The following is a 20,760-nucleotide window of genomic DNA, read 5'->3' as shown; positions in this document are numbered from 1 at the left end:
ACTCAACGAAGATATGAAAGACCAACTTTTAACTCACTGATAAATCTGTCCAACCCTTCATCGGCCAGATGTAGGCCATCAGTTCTGTACAGCGAAATGTCATTATGGGATATTGATGGATGCGGTATGGCTTTACCATGAAATCTTGCAGCTAAAGCCTTGGCGTACCTATTGGCCGCCCTTCTCTTTAAGTCCAATTTACCTTGATCTCCTGTACAGCCAGCGGGGTACCAAACCCTCTCCAAAATGTCCGACCACACTATTTGAAATTTGTCCTTATTGGCGTCAAAAAGTCTATACGTCAAACTAGCCAGCTTCTTCTTGGACAGTGCCTCAATGTCATTCGTTCCTACATGCAATACTACTACTGAAGGCTTTGGTTCACTCCGACCCATCTTATCTAACCAATCGCTTACCCCTTCAATTCGTAGCCCCTTTTCCCCCAACCAGCGGACCGACGTTCCAAGTCCAAGGTCAGCCTCGCCGGTGTTCTTCGCCCTGCGATGTGCCCAAAACACTATCGAGTCCCCTATGATCCACACCACAGGTCCTGTAATAGAAAACAAGAAAAGAGGGCTGGGCAGAATTTTGAAGTATGAAAATTTCCCCCTGAAAGGTCTGCTACCCTTCACCACCCCTTCATCACGGGGTTTTCCCCTCCAAGATACAATGTATGTAATCACATTTTTGACCCCTCCCCTTAATCCTGAAAGCATTGATATTAAACACGTCATTATACCGTTGTAACATTCTCTCTAAAAAGCAGAATGCTCGTAATTGTGTGATATCATTATACCAGCACACACTTCATTCAATATTAAGCCCAGAGTTATTTTGATGATACATGTATATTGATATCAACATGCACAGGGGGGGGGGGGGGGGGGGGGGGGGTCGTTATGATCAATCTGATGTTCCAAACACCTTCCAATCAATATAGTACTATCCCTTTCTTCCTTTTGTATAATGTAATAATGTATAATGTATAAACACATTCCAACCAATATATACTAATGTATAATGTATAATGTCTGAGCACATTCCAATCAATTTATAATAATGTATAATGTATAATGTAAAATGTATAAGGTATAATGTATAATGTAAAATGTATAAGGTATAATGTATAATGTATAACGTATAAACACATTCCCATCAATATAGTACCATCTCTTTCTTCATTTTGTATAAAGAATGTAATAAAGTATAATGTATAATGTATAATATATGATGCATAATGTATAATGTATAATGTATACTGTAACAAGGGCTCCTTTGTAAACAAGCCTCTGGCACTGAACATACCACCCTGCTTCTGAATAGGGCTGAATAAAATAAAACAATACCATGTAAGCAGATATATTGAGAATTATACACCCAAATATCCAACAACCCATCGGCCACGGCTTTGATTAAAGCACATGTCCTCGTGTAAAGTAAACGCGTTGTGACATTATTGGAAGATAACTTACACCTGATTTTGGTCAAAATGTCAAATAACCTAAAATCATCATTTCATATATATTTTCGTTCTTTTTTTTTTTTTTTTTTTTTTTTTTTTTATTTTTTAACTTAACCATGTCGAGTCTTATATATCTCCGATGTGCACTCGAAACCCAACGCCCCATGCGTTGGATTTCTTCATCCGAGCAACCGGCCATGGCAGCGGTCGTAGCCGCCCCAATACGAAAGGAATGCGATGAAAACATTGCCGCCGGCATATCCCCGTATGTCAAACATCGTTTTATCATGTTTCCAAATTCACGCCTAGTTAGCGGGAGAGCACCATATGAACAAAAGAAGGCTCCACCATTCTTTGGGCGGATTTCTAAATAACGAATAACCGCCATCACAGGGCAGCTAACTGTCCCCAACTCTGGTATCGAAATGGTGCACCCATTTCCCCGCTGGTCAGTCTTTGACTTCCTTAGGAATAATTCCACCCTGCGATGCGGTGCATCGCCAGTGACCCTAACATCTGTGTGCTGCAGAATAGACTCACATCTATGCCTGGACTCTACTGTCAACTCACTAACTCTCAACAAACCATAAAATGCCACTGAAAAAGCAGCAGAGTACATCAAAACATCGTAATGACTACCACAAACATGCCTCAAGTAGGCGAGCATTCTATTTAACACAGACAATGTGATTGGATGCCTAGCATCTCTTCTCAAAGTACTTCGCCTACACCCTTCAATTAACCTTGTAATCACAAAACTCTTGGTCACATCCTTTAGCCCAGATGAACTCATATAAAATGCCAACCCAGATATGTATGTTTGAATAGTAGACCCTGCATATCCCATAAAGGATAAATAAGAAATGAACTGCGCCACCCATTCTACATTAGGGGGTAGCTGGGGTCGTATCCGTACACTTTACAAAATTTCACGTATGCCCCCAAGGCAATAGAGTAAGTTGTGTGTGTTCGAGCTGCCCTAGAAGCCATCAGCAGTCGACTTCTCTCGATAGCCAGCTCTTCCAAAGACGGACTGGAACCTCCACGCCCTCCCGGGCGGCCCCCGGTGCTAACGCATGGAACCTCGGCATCTGAAATCGAGATAGTGCATCAGCTATACCATTATCACATCCATGTACATGCCTAGCCCTCAACACTATATTATTGCTTAAACATATAATCACCACCTTCCTCACCAAAACCATAATATCAGGGCATAGCGCCGACTGCTTGTTAAGTACTGCCACCACGGCCTGATTATCACAATTAAACAATATATTCTTGTCCTTTAGCTCCATGCCCCAAATCTCCAAGCCTACCCAAATAGGGAATAGCTCTAAAAAAGCTATAGACCTCCTACCGGCCTGGAAATCAGCAGGCCACCTGGATTGAGCCCACCTGCCTCCAAAGAAAATTCCAAAACCAATGCCAGCCGCCGCATCAGTGAAAAACTGAATTTCCTCGCTTCCAAACCAGCCTGGAGCCCGGAAGAAAACTTGACCATTAAAATGTGCCAAGAACTCCAACCAAACCCGCAAGTCAGCCTTAGCCCCTCTCGTCAACCTAACCATGTGAAAAGGACGCTTAACGCTCTTAGTTAAGTCAATGAGCCGTCTCATGAATGCTCGCCCTGGAGCAATTGCCTTACATACAAAGTTTAGACTACCTACAATCGACTGAATGTCTCTTAGGGAAATTTTTTGTTTCTGTACCGCCCAATTTAATTTCCCTACTAATTTCTCAATTTTGTCCTCCGGTACCCGAACCTGCTGAGAAACGCTATCTATTACCAGCCCAAGATATGACAACTGTGTGGTCGGGCCTTCCGTTTTTTTCTCGCGCTATGGGCACCCCAAATCGTTCGCAAATTGCTTCAAAACAATGCATTGCCCGCCTGCAATCCTCCGAGGCAGGGCCGCCTGCAAAAAAGAAATCATCCAAATAATGGACAATATTTTGCGACTTCGCAACTTTTCTCGCGCAAAACTCTAAAAAAGTACTAAAAACATTCAAAAGTGGAACAAGAAACTGCGCAGCCCATCGGCAAACAACGATCAAAATAGTAACGACCATCTATATACATCCCAAGCAACTCAAAATCTTTTGGGTGAACAGGCAAGAGCCTGAAAGCTGACTTAATGTCAGTCTTTCCCATAAGGGCACCCCGCCCCAATTGCGTCACAATATCTACCGCCGAATCAAAGGACGAATATGTTACTGTACACTGCCCCTCCGGTATGCCATCATTAACTGAATTTCCCCTGGGTGCCGATAAATGTTGAATCATACGGAACTCCCCTGGGGCCTTTTTGGGCACCAACCCCACTGGTGAACACCTCATATTCTCGAAGGGAGGAACAACAAAAGGCCCAACTATCCTACCTAAGTCTATTTCATCCCTCAATTTCTTTTTCAACGTATCCATGTGTTCGAATGCTGATTTCAGGTTTTTAACAACCAATGGGACCCTGTCCCCTTCAAAATGTAATGAAAAACCAAACTTAAAACCATTATACAAGCACTGAGCATGCTCCTGATTAGGATAAGTAGCTAACATGGGCACCAAACGTGCTAACTTAATAGGGGTCGGAGCAATAGACGACACCGCACTAGCCGTAGACCTATTTACTGCCAGCGGGACTGGAACCGGCCCGCCCTTGGCTACACTGCTTAGCCCCATGACCTGTCGCCTGGCAGCGGGAACACTTGTGCTCATAGATGCAAGCTTTGCCTCGCATGCACTTGCCTCTATTAAAGGCAAAGCACACGCCTCGGCTGGGTGTGCCATTGGCTCCGGGTCCCTTTCCTCCGAAGGGAAAAGATTTTCTCGCGCCGTACTCCCCTCTGTAGAACTGATGGCGAGGGGCATGGGGTAAATTGTGGCGCTGCCGCGGACCATTAGAGGCCACCAGCATCAACCACAACTCGGCGTCGACGCTCGCCCAGGATCGCCCGGGTAAACGCGCCTGCTTGCTCCTAAACTGAGTGTCATAGTCACGCCAGCCATAACCTGCAAACGCACGGGCTGCATGCCTTATCAAATCCATATATTTCATGAGCTCCCTGCTCCTTTCAATGTGCTTCTCAGCGTAAATTGAGGCAAATACTAGAAACACCGAAGTCCACTGCTCTACCGACATGATTTTCTTAGCCTTTGATTGAGGTTGAAGTTGCAAACCAAGACCAGATCCCGATTGACACAAACTCAAAGTGGTGTCACCTACACTCAAGGCCCCAAACTCATCACGTGCATTATTATGCTTAAGGAGCACTCCCAAATCTATATATTCACTTGCCCAAATTTTTTCCTTCAGTGAGATAGCCACTTCCACACCTAGTGGGTCGCATGCGCTAATAAATGGTTCCGGTGCCCCCAACACGGCAGAAAGCCTAGGCGCCTGGGGCTCAGATCTCTCAACACCGACCTCCACTAGATCTAGGCCTAGATCTTCGGCTACCCCTGCCGACCGCGCCGGCACTGAAACTGCTGGCTGAGCCTGCCCCGAGCTACCGGTATCCGACTCCTGAGCTACTATCTCATGCCAAGCAATAGATCTGCCCACGGCGCCTGGCCTTCCCGCCCCACTAGATCTAGATCTAGCTCTGCCATTTTATCACCAACTTTAGACCTAGGCCTACCACTTTTTTCATCAACATCGACAACTTGAGACTGAGAGGGATTTAACTCACCGCTCCTTCCTGGCCCGTTGTTGCCGCCTCCCAGCCCCAGATCCACACTTGCGGGGGTTGACGTCGCCCGTGGACCTCTCGGCCGACCCGCCTCCTCTTCGGTGTGTCATCTCCCTTCCTCGCACCTGCGGTCGTTATTTTCTTGGCCTTAACCTTTGGCATGATCAACTCGCGAAACTAGAGTTAGACTCGAAGCTCCGTCACTCAGCCCAAGTCCAATGAATCCTGGATGCAATCACCTCCAAAGTTCAATCAAGCGAACCGCCAAGAAAAAATTCAATCCTGAAGTTGCAAACTAACTGAATCTTTTAGGTCCACAAATCGGCACAGCTAACTTAGTCTTAGTTCTACGGCAACAATTCCTGAGGCTGAAGTCTGAAGACAGTAAAAAACTGAAATCAGCGTCTGTAAATCCAAAAAAAGTATGAATCCTTTGTGTAGATATCCGGTATAGGTAGCTAGACAAATGTCGAAATATCTGCCACCTAGGCCTAGTTGCCAGTGCCGAAAGAAAATTTTCAAAAAATTTTGTAAGCACGCTTTACACATGCACCGTCATCTCTCTTCATTGAAAGCCAAAACGAAAATGAAGCATTCCCCGCACTTTTATCCGCGCATAGCTCAACCGCGGCAAATGTCTGGCATTGTGCCCAAATTCTTTGGCGCGGGCGCCAAAAAGCGCTGCCCCGCCCTTTACGGGTCGGGTCACGAGCCCTTTCTCGGGCAACCACGCCCCCTTTCAAATCAAAACAAACTAAAAAATGGTATTTTGCTAGCCCGCTAATAAATTTAAATCGTCAAGCCGTCTTTAAAATCCATTATGAATAACTGTAGGTTGCAACAATAACAACTCCACATTTTCATGGATGAATCACACCTTTCATTAAAATGAGTGGGTAATGTCATAAGTCCCCTCATTCTGACCACAATGTGAATATCTGTTTCGTGAAATTCAAGTGAAACTTTAAAATGTCAATTTTTTTCTTATTATACATAAAATTTTTAAGATACTTTCAGTATTATGCTACTTTTGTTTTTTTTTCTCTCTTTATTCAAATCTGGTTTTCAGGTTTAATGGAGAAGTTCACCTCGTCATCAAATAGACTTTAATAAACATATTAAAATGGAATATACTAAGGAGTTGGTGCATAATGAGAGAAACATAATAAGAGGTTGGTCCATATCCATTAAAGATTAAGAGAGTAATTGATGTTTTAAAACTTCTCATTGTATGACATCATACACAAACAGATCACCCTTTGTCATGTAATACAAACTCAATAAAATACCCTATTTTTCTCAGAAAATAAATCTTAAATGCATTTAATGTAACATCAGACAAGCATGCTTCTCTGAACAAAGATTTAGTCATCACAAAACACTTTAATACTGCAATTTGTAGAATGATATGGGGCAGCAGCTAGCATATGATAGCACAAAATGGACAATCAAGCTTTATTCTTTTCATGGATTTTCCTCAAACCTCATGAATATATATTTCTCCTATATTCTACTTTTATTAAAGCCTAATTAATATTGAAGTGGATTTACACCAACCCTCACTGTCTATTTAGGTTTACTGTTTAGTCAAGGCAACATTTGACAACCATCTTACATAAAGTTTGTCTCTACATTTAAGTTTATAAACATATTTACAAATAAATAAGAACAAATGCTAGTTAATGACAGGAAGCAACAGTTTTAAAAATAAATATTTTGATTTATGTTCATGACTGAAGTGAAATTCCTTGACATACACAAAAAATAATGGTAATACTTTTAAACACAGTTGATAAGTAGTGAAATTGGAAAAGTTTCATGAATCATCTTGTCAATGACTGACAAATTTGCTCTGAGCCAATCAGATGCAAGGATTTCAGAACTTTAGAACAAATACTGCTCCTTGAAATGCTCCCAATTTCACAAAGGTCAATTCTAAAATCTGAAAATATCTCAAGTGATTTGAAATTAGTATATTTACAAGATTCACAAAGTTATACAGACCAGTTAAGGAAAGTTATACATAATAATAGCAGTAATAACAATGACAACAATAATATCAATAATGATATCGTTAATAAGAAAATTAACAATAATAATAATCATAATAAAAATTAAAACTATATTTCTGATTATTTATGATTCTACCATACTAACAAAAATATAATTATTAATAACAGTAATAATAGTACCAATGATAATAAAAAAAATAATAAACCAGTTTCATGAGGATGTTGTAACATATATTACAATTAAAATGGACAACACATTTGCATAGGCATACATAAAGACATCCACATGTACATGAAAAACATCGCAATCTGTCAATACTTAGGGATTTTTATAAACAAAGTTCAAAACCCAATAGAAACTTGGCAAGTATAATATAAAGGCATTGTCCTTATTAAGTTTATTATTTACAAAATATCAGGCATTTTAATTAAATCTACATGTATATGAAAACCTTATTGTAGAATGCATGTAGTATTCAATCAAATTCATGTATCAGATCAACACATATCATATTTACTTCATGAATATCATACATATGATTCTTCATCTTAATGATTAATATCATTTGCAATTCCAAACAGTGGGAATCAAAGCAATGGTCAGCAATATTTCTAATTCAAGTAATTTGTTCTTCAACTTTCAAAATGAAAGGCTATTCTTTTTGTTAAATGCACATAAATTTAGAAAAGGAAATCAAAAGGTGTACGTCAAACAAACATAAATTCTGATGATGAATAAATAAAAAAAGATCTATACATTTGTTTTTAAGAATATACAAGTTTAAAGCAATATGTACACATTTGATACTACATATAGCAAATGGTGAACAAGAATTCAAAATGAAGATAAAGTATGAACACAAATATAAACAAATCAAAACTTAAAAAGAATTCATTTATTCCATCTCTTTAGCAGCAAATGAAGTGATTCAATGTAACATGTATCAGGAGTTGAAGAACAAAAGAAAAGCACATTTTTATATTTGTCAATTTATACCGGAGATCTTAGGTCTAAAAAAATGTTATGTTGCCCTCATAAGCCAAAAATCAGAAAGTTGGGTTGGTCTATTTTTAAACACCTTTGCTGCTGTGTTGCAAAAAAGAAAAATCTTGCATGGAATTATATATTCATGCAGTCAAAAATTTAAAACACATATTAAACCCTATCAAATCGGGGGAGGAGGGGTGCAAAACAGCCCTCCCCCTCAAAAATGTTCACAATGTGAAATAATAATCCTTAGAAGAGTTTCAAAACAAAAATCTAACAGTTTGTGGGTTATTTGTGCATATATACCAATAAATAAATAAATTGGAAATATTTTGGTACAATTGGCAATTGAATTAGATTACGTCATGGATAACGTACATGCCTATTTTTTTCACGATAGTGCGATCAACAGCCAACATCGGGGGGGGGGGGGGGGGGGGGGCTATATAGGTTTAAGCCAGTGAATACAAATTTTACCAAATCTGATATTTTCTTGCAAAAACATGGATTTTGTAAATTTTGGGAATACTTTGGGAAATGTGACCCTCTTTTTTCTGCACTTTAGGGTCTGTCAGATGAGGGCAATATAACATATTTTTTCATGTGTCCTCTTTTGAGGTAAGCTATATCATTTATTGGCAGATACCAAAACATTTAAATGTCCATTTTGCATCTCTAGTCTTACAAGAGTACAGCATTATTCATGTAATTAAGAGGCCCATAATCCAATTCCTGGTTCATTTGAAATCAGGAAAGTTGTATCAAAACCTTTCTTTATAAACTTCAAATGTATCACAACTCACTAATCACATGGTTTGACAAGCTTTATATTTGTAGTGTCCTATATCATATGTCTTTGGTAAATTACATACTTTGCAAAACTTACCCTTAAAAGGGGGAAATGTTCGGTATGATCAGTTTAAAAATAAATAAATTGAGAATTATTCTTTCATTCAGCTCATCTCATCAGAAGGAACAAAATTCAAAGTAGCATATCAGCAGCCTATATATATCTATATGAATAATCACAATATATGATACACATTTACATATACATGGCAGGCATTCACTGGTTGTCATAATTTATACTAAAATAACACATGAAATTCACTTCACTTTGAATAATACTTGGAATACATTTCAAGAGAACAATAAAAAAGAATTTTTTTGATGTCTATATATTTTTTTTGCTAGGCTTTTTATAAGTAGCTGTACAATATATACAGGACATTTTAAAATCAGTCTTTTTTTATAGTACTTATTCATTGAATAATATATTCTCTATAATACAAACTCCCCAAAAGAAATATCCTGGGTTCTTGTTGGTTGCAGCTACATTCACCTCCATATAAAGTATGGTCAAGCTGTATGGTACATATTACACGGTCTGAAATCAATTAATGAAGAATTTGTAAGACCAGTTTACATGTAATCTTTACACATTTTTATTCAAAGATCATTCATGTTATATAAAGTTTTTTCAAACTATTTATTGTCAACAGATCAATATCCATGCGTTGTGCTAAAGTGAAAATGAAAAATAAACCTTGTCTTCTCATTCTATGGATACTTTTCTCAGATACTTTTTCTTTGAATAACTAATCATATCAGATTTGTGGGAACATTTGAATGCAGCATTTCATGTCATCAAATTTTGAAGTCTGTAAATAAGTAAATTGTGCAACTGTAACAACAGAAAAAAGAAAAAGAAAACTTATAAGTCACTCTTTGTCACTCAATGAATTATTTTTTTTTTTGCAACCAACAAGAATCATATTTCAGTCAGGACATTTGATATTCATATCATCTATTCCTCTTTCATCCAAGAAGGACTGATATCAATTTACATTCAGTCAAACATGATGTTAACCACTTCAATTCTGTGAGAGGCAGGCTCTATCAGCCCAAGTTTTCAGAAATTATCCCTCTAGCTCTGGTGGGTTATCCTAATCTGAACCATGTCCAGATTATTTGTAATGAATACAACGCTATTTGGTGGGCTTTATAATAATGATAATAGCTAGTTTTATAAAGCCCTTTTCCTACAATGGCTCAAAGCGCTCTACAGCATATCTTATCCCCGGTCATTGGATTCATTTCATCAATCCTGCATGAAAAGTGCATAAGCTCCACTCCATGGGGAGCATTCCTTGCATTCATCGCAGCCGTCTAATGGCGCTGGCAAAGTACAATATTAAGCAACCTTCAGAATTATATTGTGAAATAGCATGCAATACTATCAATTTATTTTGAAGATGCATTCAGATTCTGGCTTGAAATAATTCATTCAAGATACTGCATCACTGCTCAATATTGAAACATGGAATTCAAGGTCAAAGGTGAGCTATCAGAAACAAAGACTTTTCAAAGAGATTGAGGTTGAACAAACTCAGTCTGGGGAATATTTCATAACAGGAATTGTCAGACGTTTTATTTGACAAGTTACAGTTACCATAGGAACTGTGCTTTTCACGCAATAAAAATTGAGGAAAATTCTCAGATCTGACTTGTCAAATGAAAATGTTGATGAAACACTCGGCTGAAGGAGAAGCATCAATTGTACAGGAATCATCTATTTAACATGTTGTATTGTTTGTTGATCAAGACATCTCTCTTGAAGGGTTGGTGTTTGGTGATGATATGATGACCTTTGACTTCAGATGATGTCATAATGCCTTGGGGGAATAAGAATCATATGATTAATTATGGTTTGTTATATTATAGTACAAATCTTCTTCAACATATGTGATCTTGGATTGATCATGTAAAAAATCTCTTTCAATACAGAAGTACTTGTATTTTTTTCACTTTACAATAAACCATCAGTATATATTCCATTTCAAAGGCAAATAGGCAAAATAAGGAGGGAATAATTTGATTTACGCATAAACCATTGTGCAGGTAGTTCAATGATCCTCCTCTACATCCTATCCTTCTATTAATATTTCTTGTTCTCAATTATTCCTCCCATCCTCATTCTTAACCAACTCTCTCTCTTTCCTCCTCTTCCTTTTTCTTCTCTTGTTAATTCGTTCCTTCTTTCACTGATAACTTACCCATAATGCTATGCAGCAGGAAAACAGCCAGGTAGGGGTAGACCATCAGAACCCTGAAATCAAATCATATCATACCTCTGGTTATAACCACATCATAGTACACATATCCCTACTTAAATTTCACACAAATATGTAAGCTATGTCAAAAATAAGGATACATAGACCAAAGTTGACCTTATCTTGCCAAATTCTAACACAAATGAAACAAGTGGAATGCCTCTGGCCGTCTCACCTGCATCACGCGGTTCAATATAGCAGCAGTGCTGACTTTGAATACTACTCTAACTCGCACAAGATGTTCAGTGATACATGGTTACTCTTATGTCCACTTTTTATGAACTAGACCAATAAACTTACAGAGATATGATGGTTATTCACCAAAAAACCCCAACATGGCCAAAGTTCATTGACCTTACATGACCTTTGACCATGATCATGTGACGTGAAACTCAAACAGGATATTCAGTGATACTTGATTACTCTTATGTACAAGTTTCATGAATCAGATCCATAAACTTTCAAAGTTATGATGGTAATTCAACAGATACACCCAATTCGGCCAAAGTTCATTGACCTTTGACCTTGGTCATGTGACCTGAAATGTGCACAGGATGTTCAGTGATACTTGATTACTCTAATGTCCAAGTTTAATGAACTAGCCCAATAAACTTCCAAAGTTATGATGGTAATTCAACAGATACCCCCGATTCGGCCAAAGTTCATTGACCCTAATGACCTTTGACCTTAATCATGAGACCTGAAACTTGCACAAAATTTTCAGTGATGCTTGATTACTATTATGTCCAAGTTTCATGAATCAGATCCATAAATTTTCAAAGTTATGATGGGAATTCAACAGATATCTCCAATTCGGCCAAAGTTCATTGACCCTAAATGACCTTTGACCTTGGTCATGTGACGTGAAACTCATGCAGGATGTTCAGTGATACTTGATTAACCTTATGTCCAAGTTTCATGAACTAGGTCCATATATTTTCTAAGTTATGATGACATTTCAAAAACTTAACCACAGGTTAAGATTTCGATGTTGATTCCTCCAACATGGTCTAAGTTCATTGACCCTAAATGACCTTTGACCTTGGTCATGTGACATGAAACTCTAATAGGATGTTCAGTAATACTTGATTAACCTTATGGCAAGTTTCATGAACTAGGTCCATATACTTTCTAAGTTATGATGTCATTTCAAAAACTTAACCTCAGGTTAAGATTTGATGTTGACGCCGCCGCCGCCGCCGCCGCCGCCGCCGCCGCCGCCGCCGCCGCCGTCGCCGCCGCCGTCGGAAAAGCGGCGCCTATAGTCTCACTTTGCTTCGCAGGTGAGACAAAAAAAAAACTATGCATATGAAATCTGATATATTTGGCTACATGACTTAACAAGTAAATGTGTATACTTTGATACCTCGTCATATTGTGGTCATTTATATGCAGAAGTCATAATTCAGAATTTTTAAAACCAAATGTGAGTATATCAATGCTACTTGCATACTGACACAATGTGTCAATATAAAGTCAGTTTTGCTTAATAACATCATATATATTGAGTCTAAAAGGCACAAACTTTTCAGTAAAAAGTATATGATCTCAATGCAAATGTAGTGCTGATTTGTGCTGATAGCCACGAAGTCTGCCCTAATTTTGTGGAAAGATTCACATACATTTGCCAAAACAAACAACTATAATACAGACATGTAGTGTTACTGCTTGGAAAGAGACCCATCAAACCAACAAAATGTCATGCTCACTTTGCTTATCAAGCAACAGATAATAGATTTGTATGGAAATTATGATTCATATATCTTCTTTATTCATAAATTGAAATACTTGGGGTTAATTTTTCAATCTGTTAAAATTAATATGGAATTTATATTTAATCAGAGGAAATTTGACAAAATAAGATATCCTGAATAAGTAATTTTGACATGTATATATCTAGTAAAGCTTTACCATATACTTGAATGGATTGGACTAGATAACCTGTTTCACAACGTTATTCTTAAAGATAAACTGGATAAAGAAGCATCAAAATGGGAACCCTTAATTTATCAAATTCCAAATAAATTCATTTATACTTCAATTGCCACAATCATGATTTTAAAACAAAATTCATTTTGTTGATAAAAAACATTGTTATACAAGTAATACACGGAATCAGCAAATAATGCTCTTCAACAATATAATCTAATTGCCTGCATTGGGTATTGTAGGACTAGGGAAACAGAGATCATCAAGAAAATAAAATGGATGGATAAGTTAATGAGGTCATTCTACTCCGGGTGATTGACAGCACCAGTATTAATCTTCATTTGTATCAAATGAAAGCAGTAATGATGCTTGACAGTAGTGAGAATGACTGGAAGATTTGTTTCTTAACCCTAAATAGACTGGGCTATTTCGATGCCTAAGAAGACAGGGGGGACTGATCCCTATGATCTCAGCCATCGATTATGCGATCGCGACGAAATTTGGCACGCGCGTTACCCATGGCATAATCTACAAGATCAAATTCTGTGAAAAATCTCATTTCTAATTAATCATGCTAATTTATGCGTGAAATAAAAATTTTGCTTGAATTAACTAAATATTGCTCCTAAATGGCTAATTTTTGGTACACGGACACTTCATATGAATCTGATCAAATGTACTTTTAAAAAAAAATGTCAAAATCACATTTATTTTTTTATGTATTTTGTTTTCTAAATTTCTTATTTATTTCTCTGTTTTTTATTGTTTTTTTAATGGAAATTGTCGGGGACTTTATTTAGACCATAAATAAGATGGAATTAATTGATTTCAATCGGTAAAAGGAAAAAAATGATACATTTATAAATTTTGTACACAAAATTTTTTTCGTACACAAATTCACGTTTTGGTGCAATTTTGGGTCACTAACGAAAAGATGCGTAATTTTGGAATCGCGTACCCGGGGGTCAGAAAAGTTGCGCGAGACTTGAATGTAAAAAGTCGGAGAGCGACGCGGTCAAAAAATTTTGTGCGGCGGATTTATTACGAAAAATGTCTTTTTAGGGTTAAAGGACAAGTCCACCCCACAAAAAGTTGATTAAGATAAAAAGAGGAAAATCCAACAAGCATAACATTGAAAATTTCATCAAAATCGGAGATGAAATAAGAAAGTTACAACATTTTGATATTTTGCTTATTTTCTACTCATTATTTCTATTGTATTTTATCATATGAAAATATGAAATATTCTAATTTTCTCCTCATTGTCACGTGAAATGATTAATTCCTCCCTGAATGTGTGAAATTAGCATTGTTAAATACTATATGGTTCAGTTGAGTTGATCCTTATTGTCAAACCTGTAAAATGAAATTTTGTAGGCCTATAATTCAAACAATGAAATATAATAATTTTGTGAAAAACAAGTGAAACTTGTAAAATTTCATAACTTTCTTATTTGACATCCGATTTTGATGAAATTTACAGCATTATGCTAGTTTAATTTTTCTCTACTTATCAAAATCAAAACTTTTCTAGGGTGGATTTGACCTTTAAAAGGATTATTTTTTAGTTTGACTTACGACAGGACAAGGTGCATCTAAACCTGGTGCTCCTGGTAATCCTTTGTTTCCTCGTTTACCTCTCTTACCCTGTCGACCTTGATCACCCTATATAGCAAAATAAAATCAATCATATTTATCATCATAAAAACTCAAGGATACTATATATCTATAATCCCTTTCAAAAGGTTTGCTTTTATTCTTTTTCTTCTCATTATTATTAACATTAGAAGTAGTAGCAGTAGTAGCTGCTAAAAAGGTTATATTTATAAATGGGAAATGTATGAGCTTCATCAAGATTCTAAGCATTAAAGCATGAATTACACGACATCAGACAGTGTCAGGAGGGTTAGAGCTAGTTATTAGTGCCAGTATTTAGCAACTTTTTTGGGATAAGTTAAAATAAATGAAATTCTATTCATTACTTGACCATCAAAGGACTGGTCATGTGATATGTATAAGCCAATAACTTGATTGGAAACAATGTTACCATTTCATAAAGGTACATAAATATCTCTAAGTCTGGATAAGTACATTGTGATTGAGATGAAGAAGTTTTGTGAAAACATTTACCTTTTGTCCCTTTTCTCCTCTTGGACCATAATCACCGGAAGTACCCTACAATGGTAAAAAGCAATATAAGATAGAAAATTAAAAGGTAATCTATCAAGTGAAAATCACTGCCCTTTTCCTCAAATATTAAAATCACTACATCACCTCAAAGGGGGGGGGGGGTGTTTTCCATTTTATGTTTTTTTCACTCTATTGTATATCACCTATTTGAGATACAATGTTCTGTCTTCCCATCTGTAGGCTTAAACAGTGAATGTAACCTTAAAGGTGAACATGATCCTCAATAGGCAATAATTCTTATTTCCAAAAGAATATTAAATTGAAGACAAAAATAAAGAATAGAACATAACATTTTAATAAACGGAACATGTTTCGAGGTGTCGCACCTCATCCTCAGCCTGAAAATTATTAACAGAGTCATTGGTATTTATACAGTTAGGATGTCAAGTAAAATTTTCAAGAATGTAGTTACACAAGATTACAAGGTGTGAATTCAATTGTTAAATGGAGTGAATTAAAAAAAATATACAGTGTCTATGGATTTATCAGATAGGGGTGGGTTAAATTAAATGGATAACATTATTTGGTAATTGTACACCTGTTGGTTTAGTTGAGGTTGTTTCCATTTGATGAAAAGCCCTTCTTTTATTTTTCACTTGACATCCTAACTGTATAAATACCGATGACTCTGTTTATAATTTTCAGGCTGAGGATGAGGTGCGACACCTCGAAACATGTTCCGTTTATTAAAATGTTATGCCCTATTCTTTATTTTTGTCTTCAATTCTTCTTTTCATAGCAGAATCGTTGATCCAGCCTTGATTTGAATACCTGTAATGTACATGTGGTGTACCTAATGAAATTAAAGTGGATTAAAGTATAATTCTGAAATGAATGATACAATTATCTCATTAACAGAAAACAATAAAGGGAAGTTAAGTTACATAACTTACTTTAGAACCTTGTGGACCGGGCAATCCCTGTTATAACAATTAAAAAATATATCACAAATCAATAAAAATTCTGGTATTTCTGACTCGCATCTCTAACAAATACACATATGGACTTGTGACTTCTTTGCAATTTTGAACAATTACACACAAGTCAATTAGACATTCATATTACAGATTGTAGCAGCAGCAATTCATTGTGTGCACTATTATATACACTGTTGCTTTCGAACTGATTGCTTTCCTCGAAGCGTTACATTTGAAATAACAGAGCATTTAGTGTTTTTGATTTAGGAGACTCCAGAACGATGTAAAAAAGCACATCTCTGAAATAATGTGGCACAGTCAGGAATGTAAAGTTGCACATAAAGAGTTAATGATCAGGTTATGGATTCAAATCATATCCCAGGTATCTATTTCTTCCAGCAAGACAGTCATCCATATTGAGCTGCACTTAACCCAGGTGAGATATACAGTATAGGGACCTGACAAGAATTTATGCCCTGACGTCAGTGTATGAAAGCTACTCTGCTATAGCCATTGTAGTTATGCTGCATCAAATACTTCTGATAAAGTGATAAGTGCTATATAAGTGTAATTTTCATTTTTGGTGAAAAGCTAACAATGGGAAAATGATTTTTGAAATAAGGCGGGAATTAAACCATTTAACACATGTAGAAAACTATGAGTTCTTTGGAACTGCTTTCCTGGGCAGAGCAAATATCTGTGAGAGCTTTCCGTGTAGGGGAAATATTGGGTGAAACCTTGAGCCCCCCCCCCCCACCTAGTAAGACACATCACCCCAGAGGCATAATATCAAATGATGGTTTTACCAAATGGTGATCAAAAATTAAATTCATACAAAAATATTTTTACCTATAAGGGTGATTGGCAGTTAGGAATTATACCAACCAATATTAGACAATCTGATATCAGTCCAAGTGATATTAGACCAACTGGGCTTGTATCTTGGTGTTAAATACCCTCTAAATGTATATACCCAGGACTGAAAACACTTGTTACTTGGTGTTAACACCCTATACACGTCATATATTCCATGATGCTTGAACATTTATCAAAGTATCCCAATATAATCTGAGATTGAACTAATACATACCATATCACCTGTTCTCCCTTTAGGACCAGCCACACCCTAAGAGAAAACAAATATGAACATCAAATCTAAAGAAAGTTTCCACCAGTATCCCTATATACCTTGAAGTGATTTTGATTCCCTTCCATTGTATAAAATAATACAGGTGAATATTCCAACATGTAAGTAAAATGTCTCGAGACCAAAGAAATCGGTTCAACCAATATGGCTTAGAAGATACACATGATATTCTAGTCTGAAAATTGCTCCTGAGTTAGGCAATTATTCAACTGATTAAAGACTGACTCATTCAGAACTGTAGTTTTTTTTTCTTTGTCAGGAGCCCAAGCTGTTTTACAATACACCTTCACATGTATTAAGAACATTCATTCAATCAGTCCTGTCATGTAATCTTGGAGCATATCCTCACTAGAATGATAGCAAATTTATCTGCCAACATTGCAACTCTAATCTCTATGAACTATATCTATACCACAATATTATTTCCATGTACTCTTGTACAAATTCAAATTCAAAAGTTTATTGCTGTAAAATCCTGACGTTGAAGGGTCATCATCAAAAACATAGAAACATAAGAAAAAAAATACAACATAAGCATAACATATTAACAAAGAGGTATTCAAAACAAATTTATTCACTGTACATTACAGAGAATAAAAGTTGATTTGAATCAAGTTAGATTACTTTCTACCCCCCCCCCACCATGATAATGGGTGTGCACCATTTGGCAAGGCTTTTTTCTACATTTGCCTCTCTCAATCCAGGTCTTGTTAATGATGAGAAGGGATTCCTTGCATGCTTGAGAATCAGGGGTTATAGGATGAAGTGCTTTGTATTAAGCTATATATAAATCTGTTGCATATGAAGACTTACATATCTGCCTTGGGGTCCAGGTGGGCCAGGTGGACCTGTTATACCATGTATTCCCTGAAAGATAAATCAATACAATATATTTTCTTTGACTTTTTTTGCTTTTCCTTATTGCATAACTTTTACAAAACACTTATTATGTAGATGTAACTGATGACTATAAAAGCTATCAGATAGATGACAGAGAAAACTACTAATTACAATTCTTGAATTCAAAGCCAATACAAACTACCAGCCTTAAAGTAGACATCTGAAAATTCATAACTATAAAGGGGATTCAATATTTCTCATCAAATAAATAACTTCCCTTTTCAAATTAGTGAATGAGACATGCAGAAATCATCTATATTTCTGCCTTCGATTGTCCTCCATCATGCTACAATATGAGTGACGTCACCCCCGGAGCACGGATGGCTACAGCTTTACACATATCATTTACTTTGCACATATTATTATCTCAAGTAGTGTCTGTAGGATGGGGGGTCCAAGCTTTATGAACATTTCAAAAAGATTCATCAGGCTAAAATTTATTCACAAAATTTTAACATCTTATATAAACCAATTCAAATAATAGCTACGTAAATGACAGCAAGATCGCAAACCTAACAAATATTGACGACAAGTAGGTCAAGGGGTTTCGCAGGAATCGTAATCTCAAAATTATATTCTGATCGACGAGTACTTCTGCTGGAAAAAGGTATGATCTAACTTTGCGGGCAAATGTTTTGTGGATATTTAAAAAATAATCTGAAAAGGTGAGATATGTATATCAGATAGATGGCAAAATGCGATAGAATCAATCAGTCCAATGTTTTCTCACATTTTTAATGATTTCTGCTTGCAAAATGATAATTTCCTGAGGCTTGATGAGAAGTTGAGATATTTTCAAATCTGGTGCTAACAGTAACAAATTTTCTGATATTTTCATATATATCTTACCGTAAGGAAATAAACATTAAAGGAAGATTGAAAGTCGCTTTTTAATGTAGAAGGCAGAAGAATTGTTGCAATGTTGTTGTGGGCAGCCTAACGTTGTTAGTACACAGGTCAATGGGAACGTATTTGCTTTATTCCTTCTATTTTTCATTCATATCTCATCATTCTTTTTCAGATTTACAATCAGGAATAATCAAGAATTTCAGGTAGCATTAATTTGCCATAGTGCCTAGCTCTGTGGTATGTAGCTCAGAGAAAATTAGCCAAGATGCTATCTTTTTTTTTAAAATCAGAACTTGCCTTCTTCTTAAAAGACAGAAATTCATATTTGGGAGACTTTTGAAAAACATGAATTCCAACCTAAAACTTATATTTGACAGGTCTGCTTGTTTGATGTGGTGTACAGGGTGAAACTATTAGGGATCTGAATTATCAATGTGGTTCACCATGTCTGAAAATCTGTAACGTAGTGAAATATGAAATTTTTTTACTATAGATTTGGCAAGAAAAAAAATTCATATCGCCCATAAGTTATTAAACATAAGATGGAAAATGAAAATGTCCCTGTTTCAAACAAGGGCACTGATGACTCAATGTTGAAAAACGAATATAAATTGTTCAATAATTAATTCTTTTAAAGAAAAATTTTGATGGTCTCAAGCTAAACAATTTTTTGCCAAAAGTTTATAATGTAAATGTGTGTAAAAGATTGTGTCAAATAAAATGTGAAATGTACTTAAAAATAGTACGAATGAAAGAATGAATTAAAGATAATAAATAATGTATGCTTGACTCACATTTAAGCCTGGTTCCCCTTTGTTTCCTTTGAGGCCATAATCACCACGTTCTCCTTTTAATCCCTGCAACGAATCAACAATTTAGGATTATTTTTCAAACTTTAATCACTCAGAAAAACAGTTTAAACTCAGTTGAAAAACTGTTTTTTCTCCTTCACTGTCAAATTGTACTTCTTTTCAAGCGTTACTCTGTATTATTCTACACTTCTCCCATTTCTCTCTTTCTTTCACTTCTCTACAAACTTAGGCAAATCAAGCAGGATCAGGTTTTGCAAGAAAGTTGAGTTGCAGTTGAATAAATATCAGTTACATTTAATCCACAGACTATCACTTGATTCTTTGACTAATGATTTGAACAGAATGTTAACATCCCATAAGACTATGAGTGTCTGTCTTTCTATTTTCCTATCTTCCTCTGTCTCTCTCCCTCTCTTATCATCAAATGGGCTCAACATCAAATTCAAATCAAACTCATCGCATTGTGTTAACAACAATATCATTATATATAAGTGGATATAAATGGATGACTTATAACAATATCAATATTAGTTTGAAAGTGAAATAATTGAATTATATTATAAGCAGATGATACTAACCGGAGCACCAGGTGACTACGTGTAATCAACATAGATTGATGTGTGAGAAGGGAGAGAAAAATATGAACAATGATTAATGAAGATCTGATGAAAAAATCCATGTTAGATGGAATATACAGGACATTAGAGAACCATTAAAGGGAAAGTTCACCCTGAAGAAAACTTTGTTGTAA

At 36.2% G+C, this 20,760-nt stretch overlaps 1 protein-coding gene and 1 long non-coding RNA gene across 2 annotated transcripts in view; both read right to left on the bottom strand.

Moving 5' to 3' along the window:
* Positions 1–298: 298 nt before the first annotated feature.
* On the bottom strand, positions 299–5,445 carry LOC121405577. Its single transcript, XR_005968653.1, has 2 exons — positions 5,153–5,445; positions 299–550 (listed from the first exon to the last, which is right to left on the bottom strand). It is a non-coding gene; the product is annotated as an uncharacterized LOC121405577 (long non-coding RNA).
* Positions 5,446–6,491: 1,046 nt separating this feature from the next.
* The window catches only part of LOC121405576 (collagen alpha-2(IX) chain-like), a 59,731-nt gene continuing 45,462 nt past the window's right edge, over positions 6,492–20,760 (bottom strand). The window contains exons 20-28 of the mRNA XM_041596503.1: positions 20,588–20,602; positions 19,992–20,054; positions 18,262–18,315; positions 17,392–17,427; positions 16,278–16,304; positions 15,325–15,369; positions 14,773–14,859; positions 11,209–11,261; positions 6,492–10,827 (exon numbers count right to left, since the gene is read on the bottom strand). Coding sequence (XP_041452437.1) covers positions 11,217–11,261; positions 14,773–14,859; positions 15,325–15,369; positions 16,278–16,304; positions 17,392–17,427; positions 18,262–18,315; positions 19,992–20,054; positions 20,588–20,602 — 372 coding nt within the window. The 3' untranslated portion in view covers positions 6,492–10,827; positions 11,209–11,216. The remainder of the gene's footprint in view (positions 10,828–11,208; positions 11,262–14,772; positions 14,860–15,324; positions 15,370–16,277; positions 16,305–17,391; positions 17,428–18,261; positions 18,316–19,991; positions 20,055–20,587; positions 20,603–20,760) is intronic.

The sequence above is a fragment of the Lytechinus variegatus genome, chromosome 18, assembly GCF_018143015.1.
Source record: "Lytechinus variegatus isolate NC3 chromosome 18, Lvar_3.0, whole genome shotgun sequence".
NCBI lineage: Eukaryota > Metazoa > Echinodermata > Echinoidea > Temnopleuroida > Toxopneustidae > Lytechinus > Lytechinus variegatus.
Note: the sequence above shows the minus strand (reverse complement) of the source record. Positions and strands in the feature narration are given on the sequence as shown.